Genomic DNA, 17,951 nt, shown 5'->3' on the forward strand with positions numbered 1-17,951 from the left:
TAACATATTGTTTAGTTTATTAGAGAGAAGTTTTAATAATTGCAAACTAGTACTTTTGAATAATAATTCGATTTATAATATTTAATGCAAATAATGTGGTTAAAGAAATGTTGAAAGATAATCATGGTGAAATCTGTAGAAAAAAAAAATCATGGTGAAATCTTTTCCATATGCATATCCAAACTAAATTTATTAACACATGTTAGATTAGCTCAAAAGTTAAGATATGATTTAGTTTTTTAAGAGATGTTTTCATGACTGCAAACAAGTACTTTTGAATAATAATTCGGGCAATTCTTTTAAATATATCGTTTTCAAGTTTTTGTCACAAAAATAGATCTGAAAAACTAAAATGACCAAAATAACATTTTTTATTTTGAAAATTTTAATTTTAATTTTATTTTTTAAATCCTAAATCTCAGCTCTTAACTCTAAATCATAATGTCTAGATTAATTAACCATATGGATATAAGTGTATATTTACTTTTTTTATAAACCATTTAAGTCTATTTTGGTCATTTTTATGTTTAAGATCTATATCTGTGACAAAAACATTTTCATGTCTTTCGTAGAAAATTTCTCTAATAATTTATTGTGATTTATAATATTTAATGCAAATAATGTATTTAAAGAAACGTAGAAAGATAATCATGGTGAAATCTTTTCCATACAAATCCAAACGAAATATATACCAATTTCTCAATATTTTGGAGAAAAAACAGAGTCAGTAACTCATTGTTAATTGCTGATTTAGTATTATTTAAACAAATGGATCAGAAAAAGAAGGCGTATAAACCCCAAAAAGATCCTGCCAATAATCAAAACTATAGACTATTATAGTACAAACCAAATAAAATAATCAACGAATACAATACAGAGATGACAACAATCCCCACGACACCAAATTCGACCGTTACTCACAACGTTCCAACACATCAAATCTCTTTTTCTCTTTTATCATTCAAAAGAACTTGCTTTTATTATCGTAGCCGTTAGCTCTCCGCGCCTAGTTAAAAAAAAAAGAACTCCAACTTTCTCAATCACATCAAATTCAATCTCCCATATCAAAAATCAAATCCAAATCTAAACCTTCTTGAATCTCTCCTTATCTCAATCTCTTCAAAACTCTCGACAGCAATGGCGGCTCTAGCACCCGGGATCCTCCAGAAGCTAATCGACGGCATGAAAACGGGAGTCAAACCCACCGGAGAGCACAGAAGCTCTCTGGTGCAAGTCACGGACATCGTCCCGATCGATCTCGACGAGAAGAATCTGTTGCCGAAAGAGGGCTTCTTCATCAAACTCTCCGACTCTTCCCACTCCATCTACGTCACCCTCCCCTCCGACCAAGACGACGTCGTTTTGAGCAACAAGATGCAGCTCGGCCAGTTCATCTACGTCGACAGGCTCGATCCTGGGACCCCCGTTCCGATCGTGCAAGGCGCGAGGCCCATCCCGGGGAGGCATCCTCTGCTCGGGACTCCCGAGGTCAGCGCGAGAGGCACGGAAAGGCAGAGGAGGGGTTCTTGGGGTCAAAACGGCGACGTTGCGTCTCCTTTTGTGTTAAAGTCCGCGGCTTTGGATTTCGATCAGTGTACTCCGGCCAAGCAGAGGAGATTTGGAGCGGCGGGGGCTTCTCCGATGACGAGGGGGAGGTCGCCGGGTGGTGTTAGGTGTTCTTATGGAGGAGGAGGGATGTTGGGGAAGTTGAAGGGAGAGAGTCCTGCTTCGATGATGAGGAAGAGCTGTGTTGTGCCGCCGACCTCCAAGTTTCCGAGGAGTAGGAGTGTTTGCGATAGAGAGACGGCCAAGATGAGCTCTGTTTCTTCTTCTGCTCTTCTTAGTCCTTTTAAATCCTCTGTAGGTACATTTTTGTCTTGTTGAGTTTCTTCTAGAGGGAGAGAGAGTTTAACCAATGGAGATTTTGCAGGCAAAGAAGAGTAACTCGCCGCCTCCGAGTGTACGTACTAGACGAGCAACCGCTGCAGCTGCTTTGATGGAAGAGGAGAGAGATGCTCCAAAGTCGATTTCGAAATTGGCTTCTCCAAATCATAGTAAGGTGGAGAAACCAGAGAAGAGTTGGAGTTTAACAGGAAGACTCAGCACACTGAGCAAGGTGATTCAGTTTGTTAGTGCCTTATTAAGACTTTTGTTTGGTGATACTGAGAGATGTCTCTTGATGTGGCACAGGAAGCTATGCAGCAGAGGGAGACGGCTCAGAAGATAGCTCTTCAGGCATTGAGAGAAGCTACTGTCACTGAAACAGTTGTTCGTCATCTCAAGTATACAACTGAATCTCCTTTTGCTGTCTGATCTTATATGGTCTTTGAGTATAAAAATGTGATAAAGTTCTTGTGAAAATACAGGACTTTGGCCAATCTGAGCAAATCAGCCAAACCTGATTGCCCTGCTGCGTGCTTCGAGAAGTTCTTGGAGTTTCACAAGCAGATATCTGAAACCATGAGCGAAATCTCTGCCATTGAAGCAGCTGTTTCATCAGCTAGTGAGAACAAATCTGAGGATGGAACAACGTCTTTGATACTTAACGAGATCCAGCACAACTCTATTGATCAAGAGAAAACTGCAACGAAGAGAAGAACTACTTCCCTGAAGCAGCAGCAAAACCACAAGCAACTGAGGTCAAACGATGAGAACAAGAACCCATCAGCTCCTCCTCCTCCTTCCGGGTTAGGAAACACGGCTAGGTTGGCTAAAGAGACAGAGAAAGAAGCTGCAAATTGGTTCATGGAGTTTATAGAGAAGGCTCTAGAGAAAGGGATGAAGAAGTGTAAAGGCACAGGAGATGCAGATGTTAAGAAGGTTCCACAGTCTCTGATTCTCCAAGTTGTAAACTGGGTGGAAGCAGAACAGTCTGCTGATAACACTAGACGGCAAGTACATCCAAGAGCATCACAGATCACTAGAAAGCTCAGAATCAAAATGAAGAATCCTTGAATCATAAGTGAAGATAAAAAGTTTTTTTTTTTTTTAATATTGTTCCCACATCTACCACTACTACTGTGAAAAGGCTTTTTAGTTTCCACTGCTTATAGAAATATTATTGTTTTATTCATAAAGTGGTTATTCCCCAATATCAAGAAATGTCATACATAGCTTTATGTGTAAATGTGCTGAAGATAAAATTTATCATCATAATCTAGAAAACCAACTCCAGGTTTCCCAAAGCAAAACCATTATTAATTAACCAACCAACCTCGTAGGATAGGTTCGGTTTAGAGCCAAGCGGGGTTCTTGATAGAAGTGACAACAGCCTTGACTTGCAAGTAATTGTTGAGACTGTAGATACCTTTCTCTCTTCCAATGCCACTCATCTTATACCCTCCGAACGGGATTGTTGCATCAAACACATCGAAACAGTTTATCCAAACGCTTCCAACCCTGAGCGCTCGCATCAGCCGATTCGCTGTGTCCAGATTCTGTGTGAACACTCCTGCAGCTAAACCGTACCTTGAGTTGTTCGCCCTTGCAATCACCTCATCCAGATTCCTATTGAAACATCAATTGCCATCAGTAAATTTAATCAGAAAAAAAAAGAGGGACATATTTGGTTTAAGCATTGGGTCTGTACTTGAACTTAAGTATGGTCTGAACTGGTCCGAAGATCTCGTCTTTTGCTATGAGCATGTCGTCCTGCCAAGATCAATACGGGACGATATAAATCAATTTGTTGTATGAAGGGTAATAATCTGTTTTACTTACCTTGACGTCAGAGAAGACAGTAGGTTGAATGTAGTAACCCTTAGAACCATGACGGTCACCTCCAGCTTGTAAGGTGGCTCCACTATCGACTCCATGTCTAATGTACTTCAGGATTTTCTCGAACTGCTCCGAGTCCACCTGTTTTTTTTTCTCCAAACAAGTTAGGAATGTGGAAATGCTCTTTTGTCTTTCACTGAGAGTATGGTTACTGTTTCTCTACCTGGGGACCTTGCTCAATCCCTGACTTGAAGGGATCTCCAACAGCGCGGTTGATTGCACGAGCTTTAGCTTTCTCTACAAACTCATCATACACTCGTTCATGTACAAATGTACGCGAGCCAGCACAGCAGCATTGTCCCTAAGAGTTAGCCAGAAGAGGTTATTATCAGGAGGCTATTGCTTCTTAACAAGTACATATGTTTGTCTAAAGTTAGTTACCTGGTTAAAGAACAAAGCGAAATGAGCCATCTCAACGGCCTGATCCACGTCAGCATCTTCACATACAATGAATGGTGACTTGCCTCCAAGCTCAAGAGTCACTGCCTTGAGGTTACTTTTTGAAGCCAACTCAAGAATAATCTTTCCAACATCAGTAGAACCGGTGAAAGCAACCTGTAGAGTAGAGAGGATTTATCTGAAAATTCTATAGAATGCAGATCTTTAAAACTATTGAATGTCTATTCAAGGTGTGTGTGTTTTAAACCTTGTCAATGTCCATGTGACTAGCAATGGCTGCACCAGCGGTAGGACCAAATCCAGAAACTATATTCACAACTCCTTCAGGAAGTCCAGCCTGTCACAAATATCAGATACTTGAGCACATGACAAACGTAAGCAGAAACAAAGAGTACATGGGTTACCTCGTGAAGTAGTCTTCCAACAAGAAGAGCAGAGAGAGGAGTCTGCTCAGCCGTCTTGAGCACAACGGTGTTCCCGCAAGCTAAAGCTGGTCCAAGCTTCCACGAGAGCATGAGAAGAGGGAAGTTCCATGGGATGATCTGTCCAGCGACTCCAATCGGCTCGTGGAGCGTCTGCACATGGTGCGAACCGTCTCCTGGAACCGTCATTCCATGGATCTTGTCCGCCCAACCTGAGAAACTCACAACAAAAAACAAAATCATTAAAGAGATCAAGAAAAAAAAATCATACAATTTAATCTTTTGGTTTTCACTCTCACCAGCATAGTAACGGAACACTCTAGCAAGCATAGGAACTTCAATCTTGGCAGACTGCTCATAAGGCTTGCCATTGTCCCAAGTCTCGAGAGCAGCGATCTCGTCGTTGTGTTTCTCAATCAAGTCAGCGAAACGAAACAGTATCTTCGACCTCTCCTGAAGAAAACGAATCCAAACATGTGTGAGAGTTAAATCTTTAAAAACGTAAAGGAAACTTTTTTTTTGGTTTACGTAAGCAGTCATTCTAGGCCATGGACCCTCGTCAAAGGCCTTGCGGGCGGCTACAACCGCACGGTTCACGTCTTCCACGTCACCCTCAGCCACCTGAGCTATCACTTCCCCAGTTCTTGGATCCAATGTGGGGAAAGTCTTTCCTGTAATACATCATTCAATGTAAGTGTAAACAATCATTAATAATATTCACTGAGTTTCATTACAATTCCAAGAATCTCTGACCTGAGGCAGAATCAACGAACTTGCCGTTGATTAGGAGCTGAGTCTGCTCGACTTTCACAGGCGGAGTGATGGTGTCTTCGAGAGAAGCAGCGAGGTTGCTGTACCTGCGAGCTCCTCTGTTCATGAGAGGATCTTTACCTGAGGAGAATCAACAAATCACATCGATAGAGAATCCAAAAATCTTGGAGATCACCGATCGAATCGAAATCAAACACAAACAGAACCAAAGCTATCCTAGTAGAGATGATCTAGAGAATCTATTTGTTCCCTGAGACTGACCGGATCAGCCAATAAGATATATCAAAAAAAAAACAAGTGGATCTGCGATGAATCTACAAAATGAATCGCATCGGATATGTGAATACCTACCTCTAAGAGAGAAGGGAGAAGATGAGGACATGAGGGAGCGAGAGAGCAGCGAGGAAACTCTTCTTGACGCCATGGAAACTTAGTACAGTGTCGCGGTGAAGGCTCTCTCTCTCTTTGAATCAGTATATGCTCTCAAGGAGGACGAGCGTGGTTTCGTTATATATAGCAAACGTAGGAAGAACCGCTTTTAAGACATACAGTATTTGATATTATCCGTTCACACAGGTCAGTTAGACCAAAAGAGAACAGTTGTCGGAACATTATTCGCGACCACTTGCATAAAATATATTTTATGTGGTGCAATATTGTTTGGAATTATTGTAAGCTTTAATATCATATATATCAATATTATGTTCACATAATATTGAAAATAAACAAGAATATTTAATATTTTTTTATATATATATATATAAACAACGCGTTAGAATGAAATATTTTTTTTCTCGGAGCTAATGTATATAATATATTATTCTAATTTTAATACGAATTATAATGTTCGCAAATCATATATATGAAGATTGTTTGACAAAAAAATCATTTCTTATTTTATTAGTTTTTGCTAAAAATAAATAAACATTATATCATTTGGAAAACTTAGTTATAAACTTGATATATTTGGGTTAATAAATTATGAAGAAAAATCGTGAAATTAATTATCAGAAATCCATAAGCAAGAAATATGGTGTCACTGACTCACTTGGTTGGTTCATTCGGACAAATCATACCTTATTAGTTTTTTTTTTTTGATCAAATCATACATTATTAGTTTATTTAGCATTCAATGTCGTAAAAAAACAGCATGCACTAAACAAGAATGAAAGAGAATAATATTATTATTATTAAACGAGTCGCTCACAGTCAGAGAAGAGAGAGAAAGTAGATCTCAGTGTTGGGTTCGGCGTACGACCGGCCCGTGAGCGTGCGTGCCGTCGCCGGAGCCCATTGGTTTTCAGCATAAATTATTTGGTCTTTGTCTCCTCCCCGTCGTCTCCGGCGTCTGCCTTATCTAACCTCTGGTTAACCACCACCTGTGGTGTCTATGTTTTTGGAGTGAAGACGCGGTTGCTTGGAGGTTATGGCATGTTGAAAATGCTCGTAGTGTGGGTTTTGATACCGGGAGATAGAGGCTTCCACAGCTCTGTCGCCGTCGACTTTTGTTTCCGGGAGGTGGTAGTTTCTTTAGCTTCACCGTCGTCGGCTCTAGTCTCCGAGGGTGAAGGCTACAACAGCTTTGTGTCGCCGGCTTTAGGTATTTCGTTGCGTGTCTTAGAGTTTGGGTTTCGATTATGGATCGAGTGGGTCTTGTTTGTCTCTCTAGTGTTGGAGCTTTGGCCTTGTCGGATGAGATCTCGAAGAGCGATGAAGCTCTCCGACGGGTAGACAGAGATGGAAGAACAGAGATGGTTTCGGCGGTGGCTCTGCGGACAGCTTTGTGTCGCCGGCTTTAGGTATTTCGTTGCGGTTCTTAGAGTTTGGGTTTCGATTATGGATCGAGTGGGTCTTGTTTGTCTCTCTAGTGTTGGAGCTTTGGCCTTGTCGGATGAGATCTCGAAGAGCGATGAAGCTCTCCGACGGGTAGACAGAGTTGGAAGAACAGAGGTGGTTTCGGCGGAGGCTCTACGGGTTCTGAGCTCCGACGAAATGAAGTTGCGGTGATGTGGTTCCGGCGGTGAGTTGAGTCGGGGACGGTCAAGTCGAGGCGGGTGCGACGCGTGTCGTTCTGATGGCATAGATGCTCCCACGTGTCCAGCAGCCAGCGTCCTTGACGTGTGACTCGGCTGACGTCGCTCGGGCGTGTAATGTTTGGGCCGACAGCCCAGTTAATGGGTCCGTTTGTTGCCTTTTGGCTTTTGGGCCTCTGACCTTTTGATTATGTAATTGGGCCTTGGGCTATGTACTCTGGGCTTGACCCGTTTTATCATTAAAAAAAAAATCTTTTGACAGAAAAAAAAAAAGAATAATATTATTTCCCGATTCTTTTCCAATTTTGAAAATCTTCTATAAGAGTGGATTTGAGTGGTTCACCTACCGCACTAAAAAAAATAGGTCATTATTTTAGTTATATCTTCATTCCCAGTTTCAGGAGGTTAATCAACAAATGTGATTATGTGAACATGTGAAAGTATATTAGTTATATTATATCATTATAATATAGTTTAGTCAGCGTTTGTGTTTGAATTAAAATTAAGATAAACTTGGAGAAATTTGGGATTTTGGTATCAATTGCTATGACATGTGTTTATGCTAAAACTGGCTTTCAATCTTCGCCACTAGGCCCACCACGGCTAATCATGATTTGTTTAGATCCAGTCACTGACACAATCTTAGCCACATTAGACGCACAAAGATTTGTAACATTCAATTCAAAAAAAAAAAAATTTGTAACATTCCTCTTACTATCTTTTTAGTAAGGGTTTTCTGCAAAAAAAATGCTCAAATGTGGTTTTTTTTTGCAAATTAATCTGCGAATTCAAAAACTCACGGGTCAACACTCTAAGTGCCAGTCAAACCGCAGTATAACCCTCGGCCGTATATATGTATATTTGACTGTGTATAATTTTTACATTTTTCAATACTACGTCGTTTTGACACTAAATTTTTAATGAAAAAAATTTGTTGAACACACGGTTTGAACCTTGAACTTTAAATACTATGTGCATGCTACATAACGATCTCTGCCAACAGATATATTTGTTTACTTAACAAACACAATTATATAGATTTTCAAATTCATTCCGAAATATCCTTGTTTCTTCTTCTTCCCTTGGACATGGGAGCTTGCGTAAATGCATAACCAGGACGCGTTAGTCTGGTGGTGAACAGCTTGCGGCTGCAAGTACAGTCCCGGGTTCAATTCGCATTGGCCATCGAGGCTTTCGCAGGGATTCTTCGGCCGGAGGAGAACAACACGTGGTCTGAGGTTCATCCTCGCCAAATGCTCTAAACCTACTCCGTAGCTAGTATGGATCATTTATAAGGGACTAGGAAACTCCTCGTAAATATTAAAAAAAAAACTATACAAAAATTTGTAAATGAAACTTGTTATTCGGTAACTAATTATCTTATATACACTTCCCTATGTAATTTATGAAATAAAGTTTAGCGTCGGTAGTTCAATGGTTGTGTTACCACTAGTAAATATCAAACACATCAACATAAACACTTAAAATTAACATCATAAAACTGTTTTGTTTCATGATTAGAGCCTCCTCTAGCATTATCTGAACAGTCTGAATATTAGTTAAATTTATAGAAACTACAAGAATACATCTGACACTTGCTAATCCTCTCTATGTTGTGTGTTATGGTCGAGCTACAAACCCAAGCATACGTTGCACGTTGAAAAGCGCGTGGCGTAAACGTGGTTTCTGGCAAGTGAGTATCAAGATGCGAAAAAGAAAAACAGACAGACCAAAAAGCCAAGACAGCGATATATTCGAGGCAAAAGCAGTTTCGTCCCGTATTATATATATCATCATCGCATAATAATTTCTCAATTAACTCGTCGGAATTATAACCCACAAAATAAAATAACATAAATGAAATTGATATTTTACAGTCTTACATCGAATCTTTTTTTTTTTTTTTTGATCAAACAGATCGAATCTTTGACTTCTTATATATTCCGCTTCACTTCACATCCAAACAAAGCCTGCAAAAAAAAAAACCTAATCCCCTCTCTCGTCTTCTATCAGCAGTAGCAATGGATGCCACCAAAGAAGCCTCCGTTACCGATTTGAAGCGACCGAGAGAAGAGGATGATAACGCCACCGCCGCCGCCGCCGCTTCAATCATGGAGACGGATAACTCATCTAACGGAGAGCAGACAAAGGAGCCGGCTTGTTTCTCCTCCGTGATTCCCGGGTGGTTCTCCGAGATGAGTCCCATGTGGCCAGGTCAATTCTCGTTCTTGTCTTCTTTTTTTTTTTATCATAAAGGTGATTACTTTTTTTTGATTAAAAAGAAGCTGTTTGTGGATGCAGGAGAGGCACACTCTTTGAAGGTTGAGAAGGTTTTGTTTCAAGGCAAATCAGATTACCAAGATGTCATTGTGTTCCAGGTAACACAACAACATCAAAAAGACAATGACTTTTGCTTAAATCTGCAATCACCTCTCTGTTTTAAATGTGTGTGTTTGGTTTGTTTCTTTAGTCTGCGACATATGGTAAAGTTTTGGTTTTGGATGGAGTAATCCAACTTACGGAGAGAGACGAGTGCGCTTATCAGGAGATGATCACTCATCTTCCTTTGTGCTCTATCCCTAACCCAAAGAAGGTAAAAATACTCCAAAGACTATTTATTACATTTTTTTTTTTTTTCTTCTCCGGTGACTTAAATCTGAAGAAATGTAGTAACCAGACGTCCTTTATCAGATGTGAATTTTGTAAATTTTATTGAGCTGGCATAAATGATTAGACTCACAGAGTGGTGGTAAGAATGTCCACTAGAGAAAAAGGTTGATGATGAACATTCTTTTTAGCTTTTTGATTGTAAAAAAAAGGGTGTATTGTCCCACGTTCAGAGAACTCAACTTACTTTATTGGGTAATAATAATATGAAGGAAAATGTTTTTAACTGGCTTGAATGATTATCTTCTAGTTTGTTATTTGAGACTTGCTTGAGAAAATGTAGATACTTAAAGCTTCTTGCATCTAAAATTGCTTTTACTCTCCGAGGTTATTATTGTTTAGTGGAACAGCTGAAAATGCTAGTTTTGATTTTAGCCGGAGTGTATCTGATCATTGCCTTTCTAGTTTTTTTCCAAAGGTGTTGGTTATTGGAGGAGGAGATGGAGGTGTCCTGCGGGAAGTTGCACGCCATTCCTCTGTTGAGCAGATTGACATGTGTGAGATTGATAAAATGGTGGTTGACGTGAGTGCTCGAATACTTTTCACCTTCTCCTCCATCTCTGTTTCGATGAATGCGTTGTCATCAGAGTTGTTTAATTTTGTTGCTACGTTCTTTGAATTTTCAGGTCTCTAAGCAGTTTTTCCCTAATGTAGCAATTGGATTCGAGGATCCTCGTGTCAACCTCGTCATTGGCGATGGTGTTGCTTACTTGAAGAATGCTGCTGAGGGTTCATATGATGCCGTCATTGTTGACTCCTCGGATCCAATTGGTACCATCAGAGTTAACCCTTGCTGTTATGTTGAGAAGCAGGCTTTGATTTTTAACTACTTGGTGCTTGTGTGTGTCTCAGGTCCTGCAAAGGAGCTGTTTGAGAAACCTTTTTTCCAATCCGTGGCTAGAGCGCTTCGCCCTGGTGGAGTTGTGTGCACTCAGGCTGAAAGCTTGTGGCTTCACATGGACATCATCGAAGACATTGTTTCCAATTGTCGTGAGATCTTCAAAGGCTCTGTGAACTACGCGTGGACCAGTGTTCCAACATACCCGAGGCATGTTTTGTAACTCTTTTAACATTCAATCTCTCAAGTTTTTGTGATTTTAAGTTTATAGCTTAATCATTTCTTTTTAATGTTTTGCAGTGGGGTTATTGGATTCATGCTATGTTCAACTGAGGGACCTGACGTTGACTTCAAACACCCTGTGAACCCCATTGATGACAGCAAATCAAGTGGACCGTTGAAGTTTTATAACGCTGAGGTGAAAACAAAAGAAACCCTTTGATATGTCACATTTATGCATCTTGACATTCAAATCCTTACCTGCTCTTGTTTCTTATGGGTTTCAGATTCATTCAGCTGCCTTCTGTTTGCCTTCTTTCGCCAAGAAGGTCATTGAGTCAAAAGCCATTTGAAAAGGGGGAAAAAAGTAGTCTGGAGGGTGGTTGCGTTTATCAGAATAAAAACTTTTTTTCTTTACAATTTTTAGAATGTTATGTTTGTTTCAAGCATGTGTACCTGTGACACTAATGCAAGAGTATGTCTTATCTTAGCATAATGGCATTGCACATCACATATTAGCAAAGCCCTATCAACAAGTTCCTTCCTTTGCTTTTTCATTGAAACTGAGAATTTTATTTAAAACTCCGAATTTTTGGTCAAGCTAGCATTTTATATCATACGCAGACAGTTGAAATTCTATCAACGGAGGACAAGTTTACATCCAAAAGAGCTGATTCTGTGCAACTAAATATCATTTTTTGGAATTTGAAATGACTGTCATAAAGGCTAGTAAATCCACTTGACTTCATGAAGCTTAACCGGGATAGGCAAATGATTTCTTCTTTGTTGTCATCATTGCATAAGATGATTGAGTATGTTGACTTGAATCATGTAATCAGTGACTGGATAGTGGATACTCCCTCCGTTTCAGATTATTTGTCGTTTTAGACTTTGGCACACAGATTAAGAAAACATTTAATTTTGTATATTTACTAGATAAAAACATCATTACCAATACACTTAACCACATTTCAACCAATTAAAAATAGATAAAAATATAATCAATAAATTTTGCATTGATTATAAAACGATACTTATTTTGAAACAAAATTTCTACCCTACAACGACCAGTAATTTGAAACGGATGAACTACTGCATATCTTTCTTGAAGATTGGTTTGTTTCTTGATAACATAGAAAAGCAAGATGCTATATATATCATCAATTGCTTCAGCATAGATGTAGCGTGTCGATCAATGCTCAATGTCCCACGTGAGCTGGTTCGGACTAATGCAGTGTCTTGGTATTATTCAGCTTTCAGTTTCTAACTAACGTAATTCAATACTATGATAACCAGATCGATGTCCACAACTAATAGTACAATCTTAACTCTCAGAAACGCGCGTAATAAACGCGTCGAGAGAATGTTTTTCACGGTGTTTGGAAAATGTTACAATGAAAAAAAAACAATGCGGAAGAGGAGGATAGATGTTGTAAAAGTAAACGATACAAAAATTCAAAATTCTTCGCTGAAATGGACTTGTATCTATAGATAAAAATATTTATTATTGGAAACGATTTTTCATATTACATTAGAGTTACAATAACAGAAATTTTATATAAGAGAACACCGCATCTAATTTTTCTACTATTAGATTCACAGACGAATCCAATAAAATTATATTTTCCCTCCTCCGGACTTTTAGACTAAGGTGACATCGTCCTTTTATACTTCATAACTCGTTGATCGAACAACGAAATCACTATCTAATAGATATGCTATGGAATCATACCAAATACAAATAGAGATATATGAAATATCAACAACGAGCAACAGATATTGGGTTTGGTCGAGACTCTTTATGTGAAAGACTCAACACAAGATTGTATCTCACCAAACCATTTGCCTATCTGATGCATCGAACTAGTTACCTTTTTTTTCTTCGTTTTTGGTTTTTTTTGTAGTTCTGGTTTTCCTTTTTTAGTATATAATTCATTGTTTTCTAATTTTTCATAAACCTACTGAGTAGCCCTGCGACTTTTGTCCGAACGGGCCGAACCGAGCCGAACCGAAATTCGGTTTCGGTTTTGAGTTCAGTTTAGTTCGGTAGAATTTTGAAAAGTAATTCGGTTTTCGGTTCGGTTCGGTTTTCGATTTTAAAAAAATAAAAAATTAAGAAACCGAAAATAACCGAAAATATCCGAAAACCCGAACCGAATTTAACCAAAAATATCGAAAATATCCAAACTTAACCGAAATAACCGAATTTAACCGAAAATATCCAATTTGTTTTGGAAAATTAGACCGAAAACAAAAAAAGGTTATTTTCGGAAATAATTTTGAAAACCAAATTAACCAATAACCGAACCGAACCAAACCAAAATTTAATTCGGTTAATTTCGGAATAGGTTTTAAAAATTTCGGTAAACCGAAAATCGACTGTTCGGTTCGGTTCGGTTTCGGAAAACCGAAGTCGCAGGGCTACTGCTGAGGATCGAAAACATCATAATATCTATAAACAGGTGTTGTCTTCTCGAAACGTGTCGATAGGTCATTGGTTAGATTGTGCCAACGTAAATGGAATAGCCGTAATGGTAAAAAATTAAGAAACCGAAAATAACCGAAAATATCCGAAAACCCGAACCGAATTTAACCGAAAATACCAAAAATATCCAAACTTAACCGAAATAACCGAATTTAACCGAAAATATCCAATTTGTTTTGGAAAATTAGACCGAAATTAACCGAAAACAAAAAAAGGGTTATTTTCGGAAATAATTTTGAAAACCAAATTAACCAATAACCAAACTGAACCAAACCAAAATTTAATTCTATTAATTTTGGAATAGGTTTTAAAAATTTTGGTAAACCGAAAATCGACGGTTCGGTTTGGTTTCGGAAAACCGAAGTCGCAGGACTACTGCTGAGGATCGAAAACATCATAATATCTATAAACAGGTGTTGTCTTCTCGAAACGTGTCGATAGGTCATTGGTTAGATTGTGCCAACGTAAATGGAATAGCCGTAATGGTAACCCGAAAGACTTATCCATTCAGGAGACATTCTGAACCAAGGAACTAAGATAAAGTCGCTTCGGGTCCCACACTCTCTAAGACAATGTCTGATGACATGTCGAATTGTTACTCGTTTATTTACAGACATCCATGTAGATCCCACTCATCTGCCACGTGCCCTCCTTTACAAAAGTTTAGATATTTTTTCGAACACAAATGTCTGAAATCACAGCTCTGATTTACACGTGTCGTCACACCTACGCGCTTGGCCCCTGTCGAGTGGAAGGTCGCTGTAAAATAAATTGTTTTATATTAAAATAAAAAGGCGAAGATATCAACAGAAAAAAAAAAGCAGCAAAAGAAAGAAGAAAAAAGGAAGTGTTTATCTGATTTGGATCCAATCAACCCAATCCTCGTTAGATGACGTGAAAACATAACACGGCTTAGTTGTCAACGTTATTACATTCCAACCACTAAAACTAATCGAGGGCATTACCGTAATTTCCTACTGCTGCCTAAGCTTTTGGCCCTTGGGCGATTTGAGAGGCCACCCCGAACAGCGTGGTGCCTTTATAATATTAACAAAAATTTAAAACTAATCTACTACATGTTTTAATTATTTTTGTTTGGTCAGGTTATAAAATTTAATAATGACTTCTTCTTTAACTAGTATAAATTTACTTTATCTACTATGTACATGCATGTTGCATTTTTTGGTTTGTTCCATTGTATATCTTTTTCTATAGACTTTCTAGAAACGAGAAGATAATTGTATTTCTAATGATATTTTTCCTTCTTGTCAAAGCAGGAAGATTGATTCAAATCATCTTATCTATATGGATCTAGTCTTAGAGATCGTGTGTGGAAGTTTGGTTACTTACTAATAGATTACAATTCTTTTCCTTCAAACGTTACTTGCACTTTGTAGAGTTATGACTATTCTATATTACCACCATGACACGACTTGTCAACAAAATTAATTCTATACAAGAAAGAAAATGCAGCTACACCGCCAGAATAATATAATTCTGACTTAAATTTTACCAAATCATGTATATAATAATATATCTAAAATTTATTCATAAACCGAAATAATTTTGTGAAACAAAAAAAGCCACCCGCCACAGCAAGCGGGTTGGTTCACGGCAGAACCATAAGTATATGTGATAATTACAATGAAATATGCACTTTTGAATGCCGTCTATCTGTGGACCGTACTTCCATCTAGAGATTAGATATGTGTCTTTAATAGATCCGGGTTTAACCCTTTTAATTGAAAAAAAAAAGCACTTTTGAAAACAATAAAGGAAAAACAATGATAGAGACCAGAGAGAATGTTCATGAGCGTTTTCAAAACAGGAAAATGGTTTGAGTAATGCCAATAAAATCAATTTACAGCGGGGATGAATATTGTATTAATTATCACATTAACTGCAATTAATTACAAAATTAAAGAAAGTATTTTTCATCTTAATCAAGAACTAGACCTTGATCCGCGCACCAGCACGGCTATGAATTTTCAGCTTTTAATTATTTATTTTATTAAATGATGTATTCGTAATATTCGTTCGTATTATATTCATTAAGTAAATATTTTTTTTTGCATCTTAAACTATATATTTTTTTACGAATGTGTGATATCATTTAAAAAAATGTAAAAACAAATGAGTATATAGAGTTAATTAGATAATTGTAAAAACAGAAAAAAAAAAATTCGTATGCGATATCATATAAATAATGATCCGCCAGTTAACAAAAATTATGATTTTTTTATGTGTAATTTTTTTTATTTTGACCACTTCCTTAAAACTATATTAAATTTTACATATTTTAATTAGAATATTTTTGATATCTGTACCTTTTTATTTGAAATGCAACTCAATATTTTTTTAAAAAATTATAACAAAATATTTTAAAAAATATTTTTAGAATTTGTTTGAAAAATATGAAAATTACATTAAAATTATCCTAAAATATGATAAGTTTTGATGTAAACGAAAACTCAAATTATGTCAAAAATAATTATATTCAATGATAATAACAATTTAAATTGATTATTTTTAAAAAAATACATTTACAAAAATATTGTTTGAAAGAAAATTCATTTATCTTTCAAATATAAAATGAAAATATTATAATTAAATAATAAAAAATATAAATAAAACCATAAATTTAGCAAATGACAACTGAGTTATATTATGCCAAAATTTTCTTTCTAACAATTTAGCAAATGACAAATGAGTTATGAGCAAATAATACCATATAATTTTTAAAAAGATAGTCATTCTTAAATATTTTTTTGAATAAATAATTAGTTTTAAATTTAATCAACTGAAAATAATATCCGTACAATTGTGTGACTCAAATTCTACTTTTATTGATGCATGTTATATATTAGTTCTGCATGTTTTAGATAACATTTTAATGATGCACGTTTTTTAAAATCTCTATTATTAAAATTATGCACGTAAGGATAACTCATGAGTTTTTTTGGTTGATTAAATGACATTATGTCCAAATTTATCTAAGGATATTTCATTAAGGTAACTGAAAAAGACAAATAATAAAATAAGAAGTTTAAATTCATTTAAGCATATTTCATTAATGTAACTGAAAAGACAAATAATAAATTAGGCAGTTTTATTCGTTTTAGGATATTTCATAAATGCAACTGAAAAAGACAAACAGAAAAATAAGGAGTTTAATTAATGAAGTAAGAACATTTTCAAATGAGTACTTCTCTTTTAATAATATAGATACGTTTTTTCAAATAATAATTTATTTTGGCCCGATATTATTCTTCAAAGAAATTTATATATTTTAACTAAACTTAAGTTTATGGAATTATCAGTTATATATATATATATGTGTGTGTGTAATTTTTAGATAAAAATATAAGTTACTAAGATAAAAGGTCCAAAATTAACACCTAAATCTGAACATTAGTCTGAAACCATCTTTAATTGATTTGGTTTAATATAAATTTACATCTCTCCATAATTACCCAAGGTCGTCATTAATCAAACTAGGATTTCTTGACAATATCCAATATGTTTATTTTTGTCTTTCAAATCATAAACTTTTTAATAAATAGTTTTTCATTTAAACAAACTTCAATTCGATATAAAACACTGAATTTTAATATTTTAAATAATATATGATCAACAAATATGTAGTGATGCAACACATAGGAAACTCTCCATCCTGTTTTGTATGATTCTCTCCATCCTCTTGTATGATTTGTCTTTTCGCTGTCAACTTTGTATATTATTTGTTTTCAAAAAAAAAAAAAGGTATGTTATTTGTTTGGTGGGATAGCTTTATATAATCTGGAATGTGAAAATATAAAATAATTATTCATATTTTCTGATAAATGTTTATAGTATTTGCATTTCTAGAAAAAAAACGAGAATTAGTTTCGCTCAGAGTATTTTTTTCCCAAACATGTTAGCGATGATAGAATTTATTTTTGTCATTTTCTTCATTAAATGCTATTTTTGTGATAAAAAATTAAAAAAAAATTATCTTAGCAAATTTAGCTTCCCCGAAAGAAACCTGGAATTAGTTTCGCTTGGAGTTCCTATTTTTTCAGGTCAAATAAAAATTTGAATATATGCTTGGAGTCACGTCAACCAAAACTACTTGATTTTGAATATGCCGTGGTTCTCCAATTCGGATAAACTCGTAAACGATAGGTCAAATACAAAACAGCCAAAAAATGTCAATTTTTAAAAAGTTTATAAAGGTGGACCCAGAACACAATATACGACCTAGACAGTAGGTTTGATGAGATCTCATAATCGCATAATTTAATACAAACGTCCATTAACATTTGGATTGGATTAAGGATATTATTTTATTTGTCTCGGCC

At 36.3% G+C, this 17,951-nt stretch overlaps 3 protein-coding genes across 4 annotated transcripts; 2 read left to right on the forward strand and 1 right to left on the reverse strand.

The window, feature by feature from the left end:
* Positions 1 to 729: 729 nt before the first annotated feature.
* On the forward strand, positions 730 to 3,014 carry LOC106312041. Its single transcript, XM_013749413.1, has 4 exons — positions 730 to 1,860; positions 1,931 to 2,116; positions 2,191 to 2,282; positions 2,367 to 3,014. Exons 1-4 carry the CDS (start codon positions 1,138 to 1,140, stop codon positions 2,953 to 2,955), a joined length of 1,590 nt encoding a protein of 529 aa, XP_013604867.1. The 5' UTR covers positions 730 to 1,137; the 3' UTR covers positions 2,956 to 3,014.
* A 33-nt stretch (positions 3,015 to 3,047) lies between these two features.
* LOC106312040 (aldehyde dehydrogenase family 2 member B7, mitochondrial) lies at positions 3,048 to 5,930 on the reverse strand. Of its 2 annotated transcripts, XM_013749412.1 has the most exons (11): positions 5,721 to 5,930; positions 5,352 to 5,489; positions 5,127 to 5,269; positions 4,898 to 5,051; positions 4,581 to 4,810; positions 4,424 to 4,513; positions 4,159 to 4,332; positions 3,941 to 4,078; positions 3,721 to 3,858; positions 3,590 to 3,651; positions 3,048 to 3,507 (listed from the first exon to the last, which is right to left on the reverse strand). In XM_013749412.1, the coding sequence occupies exons 1-11, from the start codon at positions 5,791 to 5,793 to the stop codon at positions 3,234 to 3,236; spliced, it is 1,614 nt and encodes a 537-aa protein (XP_013604866.1). In that variant the 5' UTR covers positions 5,794 to 5,930; the 3' UTR covers positions 3,048 to 3,233. The 2 variants fall into 2 exon arrangements, with proteins under 2 accessions (XP_013604866.1, XP_013604865.1); XM_013749411.1 differs by having other exon boundaries at positions 4,898 to 5,269.
* Positions 5,931 to 9,383: 3,453 nt separating this feature from the next.
* LOC106309525 (spermidine synthase 1-like) lies at positions 9,384 to 11,702 on the forward strand. The gene is made up of 8 exons (XM_013746570.1): positions 9,384 to 9,616; positions 9,704 to 9,780; positions 9,873 to 9,995; positions 10,488 to 10,592; positions 10,696 to 10,840; positions 10,922 to 11,117; positions 11,208 to 11,325; positions 11,414 to 11,702. The coding sequence occupies exons 1-8, from the start codon at positions 9,424 to 9,426 to the stop codon at positions 11,477 to 11,479; spliced, it is 1,023 nt and encodes a 340-aa protein (XP_013602024.1). The 5' UTR covers positions 9,384 to 9,423; the 3' UTR covers positions 11,480 to 11,702.
* The last annotated feature ends 6,249 nt before the right edge of the window (positions 11,703 to 17,951 follow it).

Source organism: Brassica oleracea, chromosome C8 (genome assembly GCF_000695525.1).
Source record: "Brassica oleracea var. oleracea cultivar TO1000 chromosome C8, BOL, whole genome shotgun sequence".
Classification (NCBI taxonomy): domain Eukaryota; kingdom Viridiplantae; phylum Streptophyta; class Magnoliopsida; order Brassicales; family Brassicaceae; genus Brassica; species Brassica oleracea.